The following is a 23,283-nucleotide window of genomic DNA, read 5'->3' on the forward strand; positions in this document are numbered from 1 at the left end:
CCATCCCTGGGGTAGGCCTACCATCACTTATATTGCCGACCTCAGAAAAAACTTTGGAAACCCCGGACATATGGGTGAAATAGGATTATTCTCCCAGACGCAAACAGTTTGTAGACGATAAGTTGGCGGTCGGACAAAATGTTACCCAAAGAATAAGGGGGGGGGGGGGCGGGAAGGGGGGGAGGGGGCCTCCTACCGATCAGCAGATATAAATAGCACAAGAGAGTAACAAGGATTAGAGAAAGCTCATTGTAGAGAAGTTCATATTCAGAAGCAGTACTATTTTGCAGTAAGGAAAATGAATGAATAGCTCAAAGAGTAGAAGGCAAATGACATTTAAGACATTCAGTTGGCCGGCTATGGGGGCAAGTAGCGGTGTAGGTGACTACCCATTGTCGGCAGATTCTCATTGTCTCAATAAAGAAGTATGAATAATAAAGGTGGTTTCAATATTTTCTTTGTAATTTTGATCACATATTTCAGAAATGAGGATGGGTAGAAAAGCGATTTTTGTGGTATAATGTTCAAATACACCTAAGGTTCTAAGGCCACATTCGGGACACATTAAAAATTTTTGATATAACACAAAATGTCTGAACTAGACATGCAAACTATCACTTTAATCTGTTACCAAAAGGACATTAACTTATAGTTTGTTAGTACCTTCTACGATGAAGGAGTGCGAATAGACAAATGGTTCAAATGGCTCTGAGCACTATGGGACTTAACATCTGAAGTCATCAGTCCCATAGAGCTTAGAACTGCTTAAACCTAACTAACCTAAGGACATCACTCACATCCATGCCCGAAGCAGGACTGGAACCGCGCGACCGTAGCGGTCTCGCGGTTCCAGATTGAAGCACCTAGAACCGCTCGGCCACAACGGCCGGCTGTAAATTTTCTTCAGCATGTCTGTATTCTTCAATAGTCTTACGAAAACAAGTCAACTCAAGTTTTATAGTAGTTCACTCTAGTTTCTACAAAAGCTGTTTTGTCACTGCTCCATGCATTACTCATTTGGGAAAATATCCTTTCAGTAACAGCATAGCGACACAGTTGAAACGAACAAACGATTCAGAATAAATCGTTTCATAATTGCTAAGTCCGGAACAAATAGTTGTCCCGAATTACTTTCGAAAACTTGCGGGACTGATATAGAAAAATCGTTACAATCACGTAAAAGGGGGCGATGGTCACGTTAAATGGTTTGATGCGGCCCGCCACGAACTCCTCTCCTGTGCCAACCTCTTCTTCTCAGAGAAGCTCTTGCAATCTACGTCCTCTATTATTTGCTGGATGTATTCCAACCTGTGTCTTCCTTTACAATTTTTAAACTCTACAGATTCCTCTAGTTCCATGGAAGTCTTTCTCTCAAGTCTTAACAGATATCGTATCATTCTGTCCAATTCTGTGCAGAAACTCCTCATTCCTTACCTTTTCAGTCCACCTAATTTTCAACATTGGTCTGTAGCACCACATCTCAGATGCTTCGATTCTCTTCTGTTTAGGTTTTCCAGATGTCCACGTTTCACTACCGTACACTGCTGTGCTTCAAACGTATTTTCACAGAAATTTCTTCCTCAACTTAAGGCCTGTGTTTGGTACTAGCAGATTTCTCCTGGCCAGGAATGGCATTTTTGCCATTGCAAGTCTGCTTTTGATGTCCTCCTGACTCCGTCCGTCACTGATTCTTTTACTGCCTATGTAGAAGAATTCGTTAACTTCTGCTACTTCGTGACCATTAGTCCTGATGTTAAGTTTCTCGCTGTTCTTATTCCTGCTACTTCTCATTACTTTCGTCTTTCTTTTCGTATTCCAGAATTCGATTCGAGAACGGCTGCCAACATGTGTGACGTAGAAGCAAATATCCTCGAAGTAGTGAAACAACTCAAATCGCTTAATAAAAGCAAGTCTTTTGGTCCAGACTGTATACCAATCAGGTTCCCTCGGAGTATGCTAATGCATTAGCTGCATACTTAACAATCATATACAACCGCTCGCTTGACGAAAGATCCGCACCCAGAGACTGGAAATTTGCACAGGTCACACCAATATTCAAGAAAGGTAGTAGGAGTAATCCACTAAATTACAGGCGCATATCGTTAACGTCGATATGCAGCAGGATTTTACAACATATGTTGTGTTCGAACATTATGAATTACCTCGAAGGAAACGGTATATTGACACACAGTCAACATGGGTTTAGAAAACATCGTTCCCGCATGAAATGCTTTTAAGTAGGCTGTTTAGGTTTTTTATATTGGTAACGCCACGTATCGCTCTGTATGAAAATCACTGGCTGTGCTGTGTGCAGTCAGTGGCTGGTTGGCATTGTTGTAATACTCGCCATTGTAGTGTTGGGCAGCTGGATGTTAACAGGGCTTAGCGTTGCACAGTTGGAGGTGAGCCGCCAGCAGTGGTGGATGTGGGGAGTGAGATGGCGGAGTTTTGAGAGTGGATGATCTGGAAAGAGACAGTGAATTTGTAACACTGGATGTCACGAACTGATATATATATAATGACTTATGAACACTATTAAGGTAAATACATTGTTTGTTCATTATCAAAATCTTTCATTTGCTAACTACGCCTATCAGTAGTTAGTGACTTCAGTAGTTAGAATCTTTTATTTAGCTGGCAGTACTGGCGCTCGCTGTATTGCGGTAGTTCGAGTAACGAAGATTTTTGTGAGGTAAGTGATTTGTGAAAGGTATAGGTTAATATTAGTCAGGGCCATTCTTTTGCAGGGATTATTGAAAGTCAGATTGCGTTGCGCTAAAGAAAAATATTGTGTGTCAGTTTAGTGTTGATCAGAATCGGTAAAGAGCGAAATGTCTGAGTACGTTCAGTTTTGCTCAGCTGCTTGAAAATCATATAATGTAAGAGGTTTACCAGCACAGTAATTAACTAATTTTTCTAAGAGGACGTTTCATGCTGAGTGCTATTGAGAAGGGATTTCAGATCGAATCCGTATTCCTGGATTTCCGGAAGGCTTCTCACACTGTTCCACATAAGCGGCTCGTAGAGAAAATGCGTGCTTATGGAATATCGTCTCAGTTATGTGACTGGATTTGCGATTTCCTGTCAGAGAGGTCACAGTTCGTAGTAACTGACAGAAAGTCATCGAGTAAAACAAAAGTAACTTCAGCCGTTCCCCAAGGTAGTGTTATAGGCCCTTTGCTGTTCCTTATCTATAGAAACGATTTAGGAGACAATCTAAGCAGGTGTCTTCGGTTGTTTGCAGATGACACTGTCGTTTATCGACTAATAAAGTCATCAGAACGTCAAAACAAAACTTAAAACGATTTAGAAAAAATATCTGAATGGTGCGAAAAAGCTGCGCGGGATTAGTCGAGCGGTCTAGGGCGCTGCAGGCATGTACTGTGCGGCTGGTCCCGGTGGAGGTTCCAGTCCTCCCTCAGGCATGGGTGTGTGTGTTTGTCCTTAGGATAATTTAGGTTAAGTAGTGTGTAAGCTTAGGGACTGATGACCTTAGCAGCTAAGTCCCATAAGATTTCACACAAATTTGAACATTTTTTTTGTGCGAAAACTGGCAGTTGACCCTAAATAACGAAAAGTGTGAGGTCATCCACTTGAGTGCTAAAAGGAACTCGTTAAACTACGGTTACACGATAAATCAGTCTAATCTAAAAGCCGTAAACTCAATTAAATACCTAAGTATTACAATTACGAACAACTGAAATTGGAAAGAACACACAGGAAATATTGTGGGGAAAGCTAACCAAAGGCTGCGTTTTATTGACAGGACACTTAGAAAATGTAACAGATCTACTAAGGAGACTACCTACACTACGCTTGTTCGTCCTCTTTTAGAATACTGCTGCGTGGTGTGGGATCCTTACCAGATAGTACTGACGGAGTAGATCGAAAAAGTTCAAAGAAAGGTAGCACGTTTTGTATTATCGCGAAATATGGGAGAGAGTGTCACAAAAATGATACAGGATTTGGGCTGGAAATCGTTAAAAAAAAAGCGTTTTTCGTTGCGACGGTATCTTCTCACGAAATTCCCATCACTAAATTTCTCCTCCGAATGCGAAAATATTTGGTTGAGACCAACCTGCATAGGGCGGAACGATCACCACGATAAAATAAGAGAAATCAGAGTTCGTATGGAAAGATATAGGCGTTCATTCTTTCCGCGCGCTATACGAGATTGGAATAATAGAGAATTGTGCAAGTGGTTCCATGAACCCTCTGCCAGGCACTTAAATGTGATTTGCAGAGTATCCATTGTAGATGAAGATGTTCTTCGAATTACTCAAAATCCATATTCTGCCCTCATTAGATTGTTCATTCCATTCAGCAGATCATGTAATTGTTCTTCACTTTTGCTGAGGATAGCATCATCGTCAGCGAATCGTATCATTGAGATCCTTTCACCTTGAATTTTAGTTCCATTCCAAAACCTTTCTTTTATTTCCATCATTGCTTCTTCAATGTACAGATCGAACATTATGGGCGGAAGACTACAATCCTGTCTTACGCCGATTTTAATGGGAGCTCTTCGTTCTTGGTCATCCACTCTTATTATTCCCTCTTGGCTCTTGTACAAACTGTACATTACCCGTGTCTACCGATAGCTTACCCCCTTGTTTAGTCTTGCTTCCGTTATCAACCGCAACGTCAGAATTGTCTCTCTCGTGCTTTTACCTTTACTAAAGCCAAACTGATTGTCATCTAGTACATCATCAATTCTTCTGTATATCATTCTTGTCAGCAACCTTGATAGATGAGCTGTTTAGCTGATTGTGCGGTAAATCTCACGCTTGTCGGCTCTCGCAGTCTTCGGACTTGTGTGGACGATATTTTTCCAAAAGTCAGATGGTATGTCCTCCAAAGCTCTTTTAAATTCTGATTCTAAAACTGGATCCCCTACCCCTTCTAAATCGATTAATGTTTCTTCGCGTATCACATCAGATAACTCTTCCTCCTCATAAAGGTTTTCAATGTATCCTTTCCACCCATCCGCTCTCTCTTCTGCATTTAACAGTGGAGTTGTCATTGCCCTCTTAATGTTAAAACCCTTGCTTTTAATGTTAGCGAAGGTTGTTTTAACTTTCCTCTATGCTGAGTCTATCCTTCCGAGAACCATTTTCCTTTCGATATCTTCACACTTTCATGCAGCGACACTTCCTATTTATTTAATTCCTCAGCGCGTTTCCTGGGAGATTTTTTTACTTCCTCCTTTCATCGATCAGTTGAAGTATCTCTTCTGTTACCGATGGTTTTTTTGCAGAAAACTTCTTTGTACCTATGTTCTTTTTTCCAATTTGTTTGGTGGTCCTTTTTAGAGATGTCCATTCCTCTTCAACTGTATTGCCTACTGAGCTATTCCTTATTTTTTTATCTACAGCCTTAGAGAACTTCAAGCGTATCTCGACATTACTTAGGACTTCCGTATCCCACTTCTTTGAGTACTGATTATTCCTGACTAATGTCTTAACCTTCAGCTTACTCTTCATCACTACTATCCTGTGATCTGCGTGTATATGTGCTGTTGAGTATGCGTTACAGTCAAGTATCTGATTTCGGTATCTCTGTCTGACCATGAAGTAATCTAACTGAAACCTTCCCGTATCACCCGGCCTTTTCTAAGTATATCTCCTCCACTTCTGATTCTTGAACAGAGTATTCGCTATTACTAGCTGAAATTTATTAGAGAATTGAATATGTCTTTCTCTTCTCTCATTCTTTGCCCCAAGCCCATATTGTCCTGCAAACTTTTGTTCTAGTCCTTCCCCTACAACTGCATTCTAGTCCCCAGTGACTATTAGATTTTGATCAACCTTTACGTACTGTGTTACCCGCTCAATATCCTCACATACTTCCTCTACCTCTTCATTTTCTGCTTGCAACGTCGGCATGTATACCTGAACTATCGTTGTTGGTATTGGTTATCTGTCGGTTCTGATAAGAACAACCGTATCACTGAACTGTTCACAGTTACATACTCTCTGCCCTATCTTCCTGTACACAATGAGTCCAACTCCAGTTATACGATTTTCTGCTGCTGTTGATATTACCCTGTACTTATCTGATCCGAAATCCTTGTTTTCTTTCCATTTCTTTTCACTGGCCCTAACTATATCTGCATGGAGCCTTTGCATTTCCCTTTTCAGATTTTCTAACTTCCCTACCACGTTCAAGCTTCTGACACTCCACGCCCTGATTCGTAGAAAGTTATTATTTCGCTGATTATTCAATCTTTTCCTCATGGTCACCTTTGCCTTGGCAGTCCACTCCCGGAGATCCGAATTGGTGACTGTAAACTTTAAGTTTATTTCAGTTTCTCTTAAAATGAGTCATCCAATATATTGTTTCCTCGTAGGCGTATCTCGCGAGAAGACAGCGAATGTAAAAACTAGAGAATCGAACTGACAAGAAAGCTTAGAAGCAATCGTTCTGAAGTGCGAAACGTTCGCAACTGGAAAGAGAAGACAGGGAAATTAGCAATGGTACACCAATTACCTGCTCTCCGTCACACACCAGCCAAGAAAACGAGTTAATATTACATTGTTATCCATTTATGAGCTAAATTGGAAGTTTCAAGTCTCTAGATTATCGGGACGTTAGTTTACAATCAAATGCGAAATTTGTACCGAACAAACAGAAACCAATAGATCGAAAAGCAAAAGTACTGTCTGCCACACACCAGACTCAAAAGCGAGTTAGTCTTACAGTATCATCCAGTTCTGAGCCATGTTGAAAGTTTCAAGACTCTAGCTTATCGGGAAACTAGTTAAAAATCAATTACAAAATTTGTACCGACAAAAACAGACAAGAAACCGACCTAATGAAAACGTTCAAAAGTGATTGTTGATTTATATGTACACTAATTTACAGTGCAGAACCAGATATTAAACTTTTGAAACAAACAAAAATTAATATTTAATGCCATTAAGTGCCAATATTCGTATTTCAGTAAGTAAATAGATATATAAGACAGTGGATTTCAGAAACATTCCCATTCTCCAAGTTTAAATTATATGTAACACCTTTTGGTTCGTGGTTGTATGAGTAAGGAACAAAGTTCCAAAGTCATTTTTCTATGAAATGGAAATCTGATGATCGGTAGAGCCCGAAGCATGTCATTTGGGATAAAGGCACCTAAAAACTAGTACCTGTTCGTTTGCCACTACTCTGCTTTTCTAAAATCCATCAGTTATATTAATAATAACGGTCGCATACCAGTAGCAGCAGTTTCAGGTCGATATACGTAAGTACATACATTTTGAATGTACTTTAGTTTTAGAAATCTACTTTTTAATCACATCTCTTTGAAATAAGATACTTTATTTGTACCTACAAACTTTGGAAATCCTAGTCATGCTTCACGCACAGCTGAAAAGACTGAAAAAGTGTGTAAATTGAGTGAAACCACTCAAACCCGATGAGTAGAAACATTGATATAACGGCCGCAACCGATGGAGACTTGTTACAGTCGGTTGTCTCACACTGAATGAAACCACTCAAACACGGTAAGTGAAAACATTCCTATGGCTGACAATGCCGCTGACTCTAGTTTCATTCGCTTGCGTCATTCGACTGAAAAAAAAACGACTGAATGAAGAAACAATCAACTGGCCAATCGATTATTAAAAACTGTCGGTTGTACCATCACTAATATACACAGCAGCTGTAAGTAAAATATGAACCATTACAGTACTATGAACAGCCGCTATTACTGCAGATAAACTTTTGTGGGATTTCCAAAGCCTCAGCTTCAGCACTTGTAGCATGATCTCCTCTCTCCGCAGTATATTTACATTTCTGGAGTATACTGAATTATTTTTTCCTTGCCTACCGAGTCGTACATTTAGTATTTTAATAACTAACCCCGTCGCGTCTTATATATGGCTGAGAGGTCGCCATTAAATAATTTCTTTTGATTTTCGTCCTCCGTGAATAATGTTCTGGGAACATGAAAATCTATCAGATTAATAATAATGACATAAGATACAGAATTAGAGTCTTAGTTGCATTTTGTTATTTATTCTTTGCTTCGAGCAAGACATTTGATAATACCCAGAGCGTGCACTCTTCGTACATGCTCAATGAAATTATTTCAAGTATTATCCAACAGTTATAAGACTCAGGTAATGGCGGATGATGATAAATGGCGGGATTCGCAATAATAGTGATTGTTCCTTCCCACTTTTCCACGTGTACTGATTTTCTGTGGCGTCGTCTACATCTTCATAAAGACGGAGACAAATGAACACCGAGGGAATAAATTAAACCTCTCCTATACACGTCATTGACGAAAATATCTTTAAAATAGTAGGTGAGGATGTATGTATTCCTAAGTTGGAGGCGCAAAACAGTATTGAGATATCAAAAACTGTGGTAACAACTGTCTAGATAATTTTAATCTAACAATAACTAAAATAACAATGACAGTTCATTAGGAATGGACATTAACTACGAAAGATAAAGGTCGCTATTGGAGTCCCAGTCCGGCAAACAGTAGTAGTGTTTCAGGAAAAATGGTTGAAATGGCTCTGAGCACTATGGGACTTAACATCTCAGGTCATCAGTCCCCTGTAACTTAGAATTGCTTAAACGTAACTACCCTAAGGACATCACACACAACCATGGCCGAGGCAGAATTCGAACCTGCGACCGGAGCGATCGATCGGTTCCAGACTGAAGCACCTAGAACTGCTCGGCCAATCCGGCCGGCGTGTCAGGACATTTAGGTAGTAATATGCATTGGACAGCTGATGTAATTTGGAGTTGTTACGGTACTCCAAAAATGCTGTTTTCATGGTGGAAAATAGCCTTCGTGCTTTTTCTTTGACTGGTCTGCGTCCGCGTGATGCTGAGAGCCGAACGACCGTAGTGTAGCACTATGTCATCAGAAGCTTCAGTCGGAAAGTTGTTTGCGTATACGACCCTGAATGTACGAGGGCTAACACTGTGAACACTGTGAAAATCAAAAACGTTTTATTTGCAACAGTTAGCTACAACTTCCAGCTACCGCTCTTCAAAGTCGGCGCTCCAACTGGACATCTGTCGTAACGTTGTACTGACTTTACTACACCCTCATCACAGAAGGCGGTCGGCTAGGCTTTCCGCCACTTCTCTAGGCCAGTCTACCGCTCAATGTCTGTGCCAAAATGTTGTCCACATAGCCTGCGGTTCATGTGGGCAGTGATGAAACTCAGAGGGAGACAAATACGGGCTGTATTGTAAGTGATCAAACACTTCCCAACGAAAACCCTGCAGGCGCATCTTCACTGACCCTGCAGAGTGCGGCTGAGCAGTCACGAAGAGAATTGTCGTGAAGAAGGAAACACATGATAGTCACGTGTGCCGCATGAGATCAAGTGAACTCTCTCACCAGGCGCTCACACGTGGCGCGAGACACTATTTATTTAGGCATCTTTAGGTGCTCACTACGCGCTCAGAACTGAAAAGAGCGACGTAATGCGAATGACGGGCACACTAGAGACACTGCCCAACGCATCTGCGCAAAGATTCATCCGACTTTCACTGTGGCTTTCATTTCGTGCCCGATCATCGGATTTTCAGTGCGGTTTCCATTCCGCGCCCGGTCGGGCCTTACTTTACGAATAGCTCTAGTATCTAGGGTTTGTTTAGAGGAGAATAATCGTAAGGGACTAACCGTCACAGGAACGTACTACCGTATCTCACTTCATGGTTATGGAAGACCATCGAGACGAAGCGTTACGGTTTAAGTTATCCAGCGGGTTGTCCGTGCTCCACAACATTCTCGCAGCTGTTTCTGCCCTCCGGCACTGTCACATATGCCGTTTCTTTGGCACATCAAATTTTGTTCCTCCCCATATCCTTTCGACGTGGCACCCAGCGAGGTCTTCCTTCTTTCTTGGATGAAGAAACCTTTGTGTGGTAGGCATTTACAGAATGGCTACGAGGATGTTTCTCGAGGTGGAACGTCCCTTGAACTGAAGACTTCTACAGTAAATATATGTCCCGTCCATCATTGAGAAAAATGTATCGCGTTCGCGCATAACTATGTAGCAAGAGATCAACACCAAATTTAATCTTCAGAGCTTGACTGTCTACTGATGATAACTAAAACTGTATGGCAATTTCTCATATATCACGAATGAAAATTTCTTAGGGTTATTGGCCGGGTTGACGTGGCTAATGTGCAAAATATTTGGACAAGTTGTTATCATCAGGTACGTCAGTAGACCAATGCACCGAGGACAGCGCGTTATCTATTTATGTCTGTGGGCTTCACTCACGCATTATGCGCGCCCGGGCTTAGACTGCGTGTCCTGTCTTAGATTCTCGTCCTGAAGCCACATTTTGCTTGTCGCTCATCCCAGTACTCTCTAGCTATACTTGGTCCTGCGGAGAAGCTACAAGTGATCAGCATTTCTCCATTCCCTGATGCTGTTTAGGAATATACTTTAAATATTATCAATAAAATTGTAACTTGAAGTTAAAAGAAAGAAAGCTATCAATCAGATACAAAAATAGTCAGTTGCGTTATGTAAGCTGGTGGTGTCTGCCGTCATCTGGACGTCTACAGTAGTTCGTAAAATTCATTTTATGCTAGTGTATCTGCTTGTTGCAGAGGATGGGCGGGCAGTCGGGCGATACGCCACGGTGGAAGACTGCTTCTTCCGGTCGGTGGGCCTGCTGGTGCTGCAGACGCCGGACGTGGAGCGGCGTCACACACGTGTCGTGGGCCCCACGCGCCACGTGCTGTCCTGGCTGCTGATCGCCTACCTGCTCGTCACCGCCAGCTACGGCAGCGGACTCTCCTCCGTGCTCACCATACCTCGGTAGCGGTCAGGAATATGCCATTTCTAGCAGTGTGTAGAGAGTATTCGTTGCCAGCACTATGCACTGAAGTGCTGCATTTCAGGCTAAAATAGATGTAGCTCCTAGTGTACTGTTGGCTTTGCATAAGGACCCATATACGGTTACAATGTTTTGTTGTGGTCTTCAGTCCAGAGACTGGTTTGATGCTGCTCTCAATGCTACTCTATCCCATGTAAGCTTCTTCATCCCCCAGTGTCTATTGCAACCTACATCCTTCTGAATCTGCTTAGTGTGTTCATCTCTTGGTCTCCCTCTGCGATTTTTACCCTCCACGCGGCCCTCCAATACTAAATTGGTGATCTGTTGATGCTTCAGAATAACCCCTACCAACCGATCCCCTCTTCTAGTCAAGTTGTGCCACAAATTTCTCTTCTCTCCAATTCTATTACATACCTCCTCATTAGTTGTGTGATCTACCCATCTAATCTTCAGCATTCTTCTCTAGCACTACATTTCGAAAGCTTCTATTCTCTTCTTGTCTAAATTATTTGTCGTCCACCTTTCACTTCCATACATGGCTACACTCCATACAAATACTTTCAGAAACGACTTCCTAACGCTTAAATCTATACTCGATGTTAACAAATTTCTCTTCTTCAGAAATGCTTTCCTTGCCATTGCCACTTTACATTATATATCCTCTCTACTTCGACCATCGTCGGTTATTTTGATCCCCAAATAGCATAACTCCTTTACTACTTTAAGCGTCTCATTTCCTAATCTAATTCCCTCAGAATCACCCGATTTAATTCGACTACATTCGATATCCTCGTTTTGCTTTTGTTGATTTTCATCTTATACCCTCCTTTCAAGACACTGTCCAATCCGTTCAGCAGCTCTTCCAGGTCCTTTGCTGTCACTGACATAATTACAATATCATCGGCGAACCTCAAAGTTTTTATATCTTCTCCATGGATTTTAATACCTACTCCGAATTTTTCTTTCGTTTCCTTTGCTGCTTGCTCAATATACAGATTGAATAACATCGAGGATAGGCTACAACCCTGTCTCACTCCCTTCCCAACCACTGCTTCCCTTTCATGCCGCTCGACTCTTATAACTACCATCTGGTTTCTGTACAAATTGTAAATAGCCTTTCGCTCCCTGTATTTTACCCCTGCCACCTTCAGAATTTGAAAGGGAGTATTCCTGTCAATATTGTCAAATGCTTTCTCTAAGTCTACAGACGCTAGAAACGTAGGCTTGCCTTTCCTTAATCTGTTTTCTAAGACAAGTCGTAGGGTCAGTATTGCCTCACGTATTCCAACATTTCTACGGAATCCAAACTGATCTTCGCCGAGGTCGGCTTCTACCAGTTTTTCCATTCGTCTGTAAATAATTCGTGTTAGTATTTTGCAGCCGTGGCTTATTAAACTGATAGTTCGGTAATTTTCACATCTGTCAACATCTGCATTCTTTGGGATTGGAATTATTATATTCTTCTAGAAGTCTGAGGGTATTTCGCCTGTCTCATACATCTTGCTCACTACATGGTAGAGTTTTGCTAGGCCTGGCTCTCCCAAGGCTGTCAGTAGTTCTAATGGAATGTTGTCTACTCCCGGGGGCTTGTTTCGACTTAGGTCTTTCAGTGCTCTGTCAAACTCGTCAAGCAGTATCATATCTCCCATTTCATCTTCATCTACATTCTCTTTCTTTTTTATAATATTGTCCTTAAGGTCATCGCCCTTGTGTACACCCTCTATATAATCCTTCCACCTTTCTGATTTCCCTTCTTTGCTTAGAACTGGGTTTCCATTTGAGCTCTTGATATGTTTGTAAAAATAAATTATTATGATAAGCCAAATAATTAAGACTGCTAGCTTAATAGCTTTTTTATATACGATTAATTCCCAATACAACAGCAATTCTGGATGCCATGATCTTTAGTAGGTCTCCTGAGGCACATCCCTCCATATGAACACGCACAGGAAACGCAATTCCCATAAATTACATGGCGCTGTTTTGTGGGTACGGACGTGGCTCCAGATAGCCCCACGAATTTGTACCATCTGGTTCAGATCAGGGGAATATGGTGGCACAGACCTCAACGTTACATCTACATCTATATGGATACTCAGCAAATCACATTCAAGTGTCTGGCAGAGGTTTCATCGTACCACCTTCACGATTCTCTATTATTCCAATCTCGTATAGCGCGCGGAAAGAATGAACACCTATATCTTTCCGTACGAGCTCTAATTTATCTTATTTTATCTTGGTAATCGTTCCTCCCTATGTAGTTCGGCGTCAACAAAATATTTTCGCATTCGGTGGAGAAAGTTGGTGATTCGGATTTCGTGAAAAGATTTCGTCGCAAAGAAAAACGCCTTTCTTCTAATGATTTCCAGCCCAAAGCCTTTATCATTTCTGTGACACTCTCTCCCATATTTCGCGATAATGCAAAACGTGCTGCCTTTCTTTGAACTTTTTTGATGTTCTCCGTAAGTCCTATCTGGTAAGGATCCCACACCGCTCAGCAGTATTCTAAAAGAGGACGGACAAGCGTAGTGTAAGCAGTCTCCTTAGTAGGTCTGTTACATTTTCTAAGTGTCCTGCCAATAAAACGCAGTCTTTCATTAGCCCTTCCCCACAACATTTTCTACGTGTTCGTAATTGTAATACCTAGGTATTTAGTTGAATTTACGGCTTTTAGATTAGAATGATTTATCGTGTATCCTAAGTTTAACCAATTCCTTTTAGCACTCATGTGGATGACCTAACACTTTTCATTATTTAGGGTCAGCTGCCACTTTTTGCAGCATTCAAATATTGTTTTCTAAATCGTTTTGCAGTGTGTTTTGAACATCTGATGACTTTAATATCTGATAAACGACAGCGTCATCTGCAAGTAACCGAAGATGGCTGCTCAGATTGTCTCCCAAATCGTGTATATAGATAAGGAACAGCAAAGGGCCTATAACACTACCTTGGGGAACGCCAGAAATCACATCTGTTTTATTCGATGACTTTCCGTCAACTACTACGAATTGTTACCTCTCTGACAGTAAATCACAAATCCAGTCACATGACAGACAATATTCCGTAAGCACGCAATTTCACTACGAGCCGCTTGGGTGGTACAGTGTCAAAAGCCTTCCGGAAATCCATAAATACGGAATCAAACTGAAATCCATTGTCAGTAGCACCCAACACTTCATGTGAATAAAGAGCTAGTTGTGTTTCACAGGAACGATGTTTTCTAAACCCATGTTGACTGTGTGTCAATAGACCGTTACTTCACTATCATTCCTCTCCAACTAGTGTAATATCCAGAATGAGATTTTCACTCTGCAGCGGAGTGTGCGCTGATATGAAACTTCCTGGCAGATTAAAACTGTGTGCCGGACCGAGACTCGAACTCGGGAGCCGAGTTCGAGTCTCGGTTTGGCACACAGTTTTAATCTGCCAGGAAGTTTCATAGTGTAACATCATTCTGGTCTTTTGGAAGATGTCATCGCACCCGAGAAAGCCATCAAGGATTTAGGAATACTGTCGGTCCGCAATAGTTTTCACGTATTCCAAAGCTGATTACTACCACAGGTCCCAAGAAAGATCAGGTGAATGTCTCCATTAGAAAAGTCTGCCCCCCACGGGCCTGTAACAGTGGTAATTTGTGTACATCACTTAAAGTCGTTGTGAGTCACAATTACAGTTAAATAGATAATGTCACCCAAAGGAAATTTCATCAGTTGGGGAAAACGAAAGGCTAAAAATAATGTAAAACGTGAACAATCCGTCTGAAGATGAAGCTGTCTGTTCGAAACTGGTAACGGTGCTATTTAAATCAAATAAATAGCATTGTAAAAAGTGTCCGGTTACTGTTCTCTTCTATGTAAGAGTCAACCCATATTTTGTACGCAGCCATGGGCCCAAAATATCAGTTTTTGACACAATAGCATCAAGTTGCATGCTTCTAGCAGCCGTTCACTTGGATGTCTGCGTACCGTCACAGGCAGTTGATGTAACAAGAAATGTAATTCATTTGACAATCCGACCGTTTTCCACTGATTCACGGTCCCGTCTGGATGGCACCGAGCCTACAGCCACGGTAACCGACCATATCGTCAAATCAACATGAGGGGTCAATTGCAGCGGAGCCCCATGTTCAACAATGTGCACTTAACGGTGTGCTCCGAAACACTTGCGCCTTCACTGGAAATGTAATCTGTCGTCAGCCGGCCAATGTGGCCGAGTGGTTCTAGGTGCTTCAGTCCGGAACCGCGCGACCGCTACGGTAGCAGGGTCGAATCCTGCTTCGAGCATGGATGTATGTGATGTCCTCAGGCTAGTTAGGTTTAAGTAGTTCAAAGTTCTGTGAGACTGATGACCTCAGATGCTAAGTCCCATAATGCTCAGAGCCATTTTTTTAATCTGTCAACAAGTCTGTCACTGATCGCCTCCTATTCAGCTATTCTCCGCGGCCAAGACTCCGACCTGCAAGTTGTGTGATGAGGCTTATTCGAGACTTCGCCTTTCTGGAACCATTTTCCACAGATACGACAATAGCACGCAAATAGCTAACCGGTTTCACCGTTTCCTACACGCTCCTTCCATGGCCATAGCAATCTGCTTGTTTCTCAGAATCGCTAATGCGAATCGATTTATCCATTTACTACTTGTCCCGTCGCTGTAACTATTCCCCAATCGTCTCTGTTCTACTTACGTACTTATAGATACATTTCAGTAGTGGTTGCCATAAATATGGATTTATTTGTTCTTCATTTGCGACGCTTTTCACCTGTACTGAAAGACAGCTTCAGAGAGTTTAGCTACAGGTAAAAAATCATCTCATGAAATGAGGAGTGAGACGCGTAAAATTCTACCCATGAATGAATGGGCCAAGTGCATGTGTGTCAATGGTGTAGTGCTGGAACGTAACGTTGAGCATATATGACAGATGTAAACAGGCCATATTTTGTGTTTAATAGGCGTCGTCTCCGTATGACGGTTTTTTTATGCTATTGACAGAATCTGTATTTCAGAAAACTGACTTTTGATCTTATCATATCAGAGTGCTCCTTTATTACCATTATTGGCTTGTGGTGTGATACCACATTACTATAAACCTCCACAAACTAAAAATGGCGACCATCAGCATTGTTCCGTATTTTGGAGTTATACATGCACTTGGTCCATTCTTTCCTGGGTGTAATCTTATGTGTTTGACCCCTCATTTCATGAGATGATTACTTACCTATAGTTCGATTGTTTGAAGATTCTTTTCAATACAAGCGAAATGCGTCGCAAACGAAGAACTAATTATTGCAACTGAAGCATGCGCACTTGTGGGAACTGCAATTTACTGCCCAGTTAGTCGAACCTGCTGGCCAGCGCTACTGCCATGTAGTGGCATTGTCTTGATGTCACAATGCATGGCTTGGTAGCGTATATATCTCACTTTAGTCAACTGGTTCGATACAAGCATCATAGCCATGGCAGGGTGTCCTGTACGAGTCGAAACATCGACACACCTCGAATGTCGTCAGAGGGATGTATATTGTGTGTACTTTTGTTCTTCCTCTCGCTGTTTGAATCTCATCCCTTTCGATGTCGATTTGCTACTTCTTTAATTTGCACACTATCCACGTACTCAATATCTGCATTTGACTTGCACGCTCCGTCACCTTTTGCTACAGCACAACAATTTGGTTCTCCTTCTCGCCGACAAGCAGTGTTATATCTGGCTATAAAAACAACGACCTCACTGAAAATAGTAATCATTTCGAATCAAAAAGTTCTCGCTATTTATCAAGCCAACAGCCTAATGAATCTCCTTTTCTCCGCAGATACGAGCCACCAATCGACAGCGTCGTCGACTTGCGCGACAGTGGTTTGGAATGGGCTGAAACGCACATTGCGTTTCTAAACTCGCTGAGAGGTCGTACTGAGCAGGTGTATTTGGACCTCATCAACCAATACCGGGTGCTTACAGTGGATATTCTGAAGTCCAGGACCACCACACGTGATTTGGCCTTCATTATCGAGAGACTTCCTGGAGGTACTAGAATGCGCTAGCACTGCTTTTATTGCTGCTACGTTGTCCAAACCATGTGCTGGTTATAGCAAATTTATCTATGACTCCAATTAAAGCAGTCGCTTTACTGAAATTAGATAATTATAAATGTTTCAGTATATGAGGCAAATTCCGAAATCGTACCTCACCCGAATAGTCTTATCAAGATGTGGATTCTTTCTAACTTGTTCCCTGGTACCCGTAGCACTAACAAGTGCATATCAGCATTTAGTCAATCTCAAGACATCTTTCTTCGAGTTATTTAAAAGGGATTAGTATTTTACTACCATAAAGCCGAAAAAAGTCTTAGATGTTACCAAGGAAGCCTTTCTCCTCCTCTCAAATACTAACAAAAATCGCATTCTCAGAACTTGCTCACAGTGTCCGTCTTCAAGGCCTATTCCTCAGGTTAAAGTCACACATATTTTGTCTGTAACTGCTCGTGAAAAACAAATTACTTCGAGACGCCTTTAGAAACTAAGAACAAATGCATTACATGCAAATGGGGGTTTTACACGCCTTCAGAAACTTATTTGTCTCTTATTCAATCAATATACTATTCAACTGACACAAGTTACAAAAGTGTTGTAATAAATGATATAATAAGAAGAAAATACTTTAAATTAGTGTGAGACGTACGTAGGTTCTACAATCATTTTTTAATTGTCAGTCGAAAATACTGTGTATCACCACCTTCGCCCTCATTCGTTTTGGCGACTGCAGCATATTTGCTGTATGATGGTCAGCATTCTTGTGTACTGTTCATCGGGCAATGTTCAAATGAACAGTGCAAATGAGAGTAGAGGACAAGAGGAGCACAGTCCTGGGGATATGAGGGTGAACGGAGGAGAATTTGTAGTGTTGATGATGATGTGGACAGCTCGTGTTTCAGTCCCTGTGGTAGTGAGTCGGGGATACGGAGGCGGTGGAAGAGTGAGTGGTGATGATGGTGGGGGGGATAACTTATGTTATTTTCATGGTGAATAATGATATAATTTTGATCTTTCAGGACAGGCCCTGGATAAACTTGCTGGTAGAAAATATCCATTACATGTTCTAGTTTATTTCATTCTGGTACTGAATTAAAGTGTTTGTCAGAGAAGATGAGAGTTCTGTTGTTTTTCAAAGACATTGGTAAAGCCGCGTTGATGTTCTCCGAAAATTGACGACAGTGGTTCGATAAAATACCAGTCTGGTGACTATTTGACTATTTATACCAGGGAAGGCACTTTAAATTATTTCTCGATATTTGTAGCAGTGTGAGTTTATCTCTTTCAGGATGAAGAGGAAAATATTAGCACCAGTGCATTAGAATAGTAACCAGTGTTGTTTCATGGACATCACGATTTACTTCTCCTTTCATTAGAAATGTAGAACCAAGTGAAAGCAAAGCCACTTTGTGGAAGCACAAACCGTAATAGAAACCCTTGCAGGGTCTTTGTGCTGTCAAGTTTCTTTGGTCGTTTGGGGATTGCATGACACAGTGTTTCGTCATCTGCAAAGGAAATCGTAGCATAGGGGACATAAGAGCGGCGTAGATGTTAAGTCGTACTACACTGCCAAGTCACGGAATTCGAGTGTCCTCCATCGCTAATTAGGTTGGTTGCACATTCCTAATGCGGAATGTTAATACCATTCCAGGCTACGAGTTGCGGAAAAAACTTTCGGAGAGAGACAAGGCTTACGAACAGAGTCCGACAGGTCACAAAACACGACGAGAAAGCAGATGCCTCATTGCAAAGTGCACGCTGCTACCATCAGGGCACCTGACGAGTTGATAAAAACGGCTTGTCTTGTAACCTGGGACTGGTTGGGGTTAAGGCTTATGCTCGACATAAAATAAACTACGTAGAACTGAAGTGTACAAAATTAATTTTTATTTCTAGTATCAGACATACTCGTTCATAAGAGAAAACAGATAACTTGATAACCTAGAGTAGCTTTAAAAGTAACTGTTGCACGAAACATAACACACAACACCGTTGATTGCTGGCCCGATTACTACCACACAGCTCCACCATTCCTATTGAGCGGAGCACCCAGAATACAGGGAAATTTAAACTTGACTTGCCGTTCGCATCGGCTTTGCCGCAGTGGTAACACCGGTTCCCGTCAGATCACAGAAGTGAAGAGCTGTCGGGCTAGGTTAGCACTTGGATGGGTGACCATCCGGTCTGCCGTGCGCTGTTGGCAAGCGGGGTGCACTCTGCCCTTGTGAAGTAAACTGAGAAGCTACTTGATTGAGAAGTTGCGGCTCCGGTCTCGGCAGCTGACGTACGGCCGGGAGAGCGGTGTGCTGACCACATGCCCCTCCATATCCGCATCCAGTGATGCCTGTGGGTTCAGGATGACACGGCGGACGGTCGGTACTGTCCGACCTCCATGGCCTGTTCGGACGGATGTTTTTCTTTTTGTGTCGAGTGGCTAGATGAGAGCTGTGGGGAAGATAATGGCAGTGCGATCGTCCTAAGCTATTTCGGCGAAAACAGGGTGTTCGTGTGGAGCAAACCAGGCGGGCGTCGGATCTTGGCTACATGGTCTCGGAGTTGTTGCTCCAGCTATGGCCATTCCGCTGGGGACGGTAGCAGTGCATTCAGATATTCTGCAGGAATGTGTAGTGGCTCCCTATATGTCGTTTCTGCTACCAATACTTCTATGTCTTACTTTTACGCTGTGCGATGCCCAAGGGAAAGGCCTCTATTCATCTACAGCAGTGGCACATCAGAGCTGTCTTTGGCGCTCGATCCCACTGTGGTCAGATTAGTAGCTTATTCTATGATAGTGCGGGGTGCCGCCCACGTTTGGCGTTTTGGGTGTAGATTTTACCCATCAGACCTCTGCGGCGCGTTGTGAGACGGTACGTATACCCGATGGCAGGTGGAAGTGGTCCTACGAGATCGATGTGGAGGTGGACGAATCTCGCTGTAGACGCTTCAAGTTTCCCGATTTCGGCTTGCTCGGGTCATCTCACTTTGCATTGGTGGCATTGAATAAATAAACGTGCTCAGGTACTGGCATCTTTTTAAGCAGTGGCCACGTGAAACGATCTGTCAGTAACTTGGTACTCGTATTTGTTCCTGGGCGCGGTAGTGTCGCAATAGAATTCAACAGAATAGACAATATTTTCAAATCAGGCCTTCCATCACCTCCAGACATCGGAGAAAGATCAAATAAACGGCGGAGTGTAGTTGGTATAGTTGCATGTACTCGCTGAACCGACATGGTACTGTGAACTGTTTTAGTGTTCGGTTCTTCCCACTGTGCTTACTTTATCTCTTGCTGAAAGGGAGACCTCCCAAACCGGGATATAATCTTGTCTGATTGCGAGTGTCTTCCATTGCAATGATGCCATATCAAATCACGCAAAAAATAAAATGTATATTCGTCGTGAGCGTCACTAATTATCTGGGTAAGGCTTTTATTCCTCAAAAAATAAGGTAGCTTGCATACCTCATAAAACAAAGTACATTGGACAGATGTGAACAAAGCTACTTTTTATTTTGTGCAACACACATACACGTTCATTAGCAAAAACAAACTAGTCGACAACGGCGAGTAAAAGAATGGTTCAAATGGCTCTGAGCACTATGGGACTTAAGTGCTGTGGTCATCAGTCCCCTAGAACTTACAACTACTTAAACCTAACTAACCTAAGGACATCACACACATCCATGCCCGAGGCAGGATTCGAACCTGCGACCGTAGCGGTCACGCGGCTCCATACTCTAGCGCCTAGAACAGCACGGCCACGCCGGCCGGCTACGGCGAGTAAATTCTGAGATAATACTTGAACTAAAGGTAACAAACAATATAAGCTACTTCTGGATCGATTATTCAGGCACAGTCTAGAGATCGGTAAGCAAATAGATTTTCTCCTGTCTTACCATTCAGTCATCTCACTGTAGGGAAACTATCTATGCGTGGACGCCATACACAGATATCGATATATTGAAGGGTTTCGTATGTGCACCGAATAATTTTGGCATTTTGGTATACTGTCACGTTCAGCCAACTGTAAACGCTTTGCAGTATGGCTGCATGGTCCGCGTGAGGAACAGTCTGTTACGATCCACCAGAAAACGTAGTCATAGTCATTGAATTAAGCTCAGTTTAAACTGTATTTAGACGAGTGTAGCTGTCTAGCTGGCATGAAGTATATGAGTGACTGCGTTATATGATATGCAAATATATCCGGAACAGGTGGAATTACAATATATGGACGTAATATGAGCTTACTTGTTTACGAAATACAGATTACCATAGAAACCATTTTTGCTACATGATCAACAGTTTCATTTAGTAGCAACCGCTTTTATATCTGCAAAAACTGAAGAATTTTTGGGAAACACAAAAGTGCTATCAAAAGAAAATGATGCCTTAGAGGGTGTTTCGAAAAGATTTAGGCGGTTTCACAAGAGTATATTGTCAACAAGATCAAGGTTGGAAGTTGAGATGGATATTAACTTACACATAGGACTATAAAGTTTTGGTTATTTTCAAAAGAACGATCCGTGTTTACAAGGATGCACCTACATAGTGCCCTGTGGCAATTTTACAATCACGTCTTGGGTTAAGGATTTAATGTACCATCCATAAACGTTGTGTGTCCTTTACCGGCCACGTGGCACCTGAACAGTTGTCAAACTCAGTGTTGCCAACCCTTAAAGAAAAAAAACACAATAAAAAGCAGAAAGAAAACAAAAAAGTGTAGTCCATCATGGTCACAGCACACTTACATTCTGAACATACCTGTCATTAAATTTTCTTAGAATTTCTTTCGTTTTTTTACATTTGTGTATCTATTTTACTATATTTTACTGTTTTATGATGGCAGATTCAAACTGCTGTTAAGCTCTGATTTCAAACAGCAGTAATTACATAACGCGCGGTAACGTCTCGAGTTAGATTTACTGCTGCAGCCATACGACGCCGCACTTCGCTTAATGTCGTTGGAAGTGGAACTACGTGAAGTTTTTCACAAAACGTCAAAGAAAGCGACATGCTGTAATATCAGGGTAGAAGTAGAGTGCGGGAATCGTACGCACATTATGGCCGACCTATCCACCGTTGAGGCAGCTCACTGTGCTGTAATCTCGACGAAAAAACACGCCGCAGTGTAGCGGCAGATAAGCACCTGTGATTCTTGAAGTTCTCCCGGCGTACTGAATATTCTGAGGTTTCGGGATTGCAGTCGGACCATGTTAACTACTTGCCACAATACTGTCGCAAGAAGTCAGCATGATGCGGCGCAATCCCGAAACCTCATAGAATGGAGACGCACCTGTTGAAACGGTGGAAACAAAACGCCATTTCGTGGGTAATAAACGAGCAAGCAAAAGGGTGATCGGCTAAGCTCCTCCACGGAGACCTTCATCGGCAACCATATTAATCAGCTAATCACAATTCGTGTCAATGTGATGTTTACTTCCGATACGTAAGTTTAAATTCGTCCAAAATTTTTATCTACTTTCATGTAAAAGTTGTACTGTAGTGCAATCAAATGGTTCAAATGGCTCTGAGCACTATGGGACTTAACTGCTGTGGCCATCAGTCCCCTAAAACTTAGAACTACTTAAACCTAACTGACCTAAGAACATCACACACAACCATGCCCGAGGCAGGATTCGAACCTGCGAACGCAGCGGGCGTGCGGTTCCAGACTGTAGCGCCTAGAACCGCTCGGCCACTCCGGCCGGCTGTAGTGCAATCAGATGACTCTTTCTTCATATATCATGCAAAATGTAATCACTGCTGTTTAATTTTAGAGCTTAACAGCAATTTGAACCCGCCATCAAGAAACACTAAAAGATAGTAAAAAAGATATACAAAAGTATGAACAAAAGAAGGAAACTGTAAGGAAAGTTAATACGAGGCATTTTCAGACAGTAAGTGTGCTGTGAATATGACAGGCTGTGTTTTCTTTTTTTGTTGTTTTTTGTTATGTTTTTCGAGGTTTGGCAACACTGAGCGGTAGAGGGAGGGATTTTGATCGGTGCGATCGTCGCAGGAACACGGTAGAATGTAAACTCACGTCGTACTGTCCAGTCACGTGGAAGACGCAGGTAGGAAATCCCGCCAACTGCGAGCCACCTGCTGTAATCCTATTCACGGAACGAATAACAGCTTCCGATATTTTTCGCGAATCAAAACGGTCTACAGTGAAGGTGATCTGGACAGAACAAGCGTATTTAGGTGTCGTAGGAAGTTTAGTGGGGGAAGAACAAATGTTCACAATAAACAGATGAGTGGAAGACCTTCTATTGTGATGGTGTGTTGGTGCAAAAAATAGAGGAAACCGCCGACTGACACTGGACGAAATGTGTGAGTTGTTCCCAGGACTAACTCTCTTATTCGAGACACTCACAGAAACATGGGATATCGAAAACTGTGTGCAAGATGAGTCCCAAAACACAGCTTTTTCGCACAAG

At 42.2% G+C, this 23,283-nt stretch overlaps 1 protein-coding gene across 1 annotated transcript in view; it reads left to right on the forward strand.

The window, feature by feature from the left end:
- Positions 1-23,283, forward strand: part of LOC124775200 (glutamate receptor 1-like) — a 91,745-nt gene that overhangs the window by 25,866 nt on the left and 42,596 nt on the right. The window contains exons 4-5 of the mRNA XM_047250039.1: positions 10,592-10,802; positions 16,629-16,840. Of these exons, the coding sequence (XP_047105995.1) occupies positions 10,592-10,802; positions 16,629-16,840 (423 nt within the window). The remainder of the gene's footprint in view (positions 1-10,591; positions 10,803-16,628; positions 16,841-23,283) is intronic.

Source organism: Schistocerca piceifrons, chromosome 2 (genome assembly GCF_021461385.2).
Source record: "Schistocerca piceifrons isolate TAMUIC-IGC-003096 chromosome 2, iqSchPice1.1, whole genome shotgun sequence".
In the NCBI taxonomy this organism is placed as follows: domain Eukaryota; kingdom Metazoa; phylum Arthropoda; class Insecta; order Orthoptera; family Acrididae; genus Schistocerca; species Schistocerca piceifrons.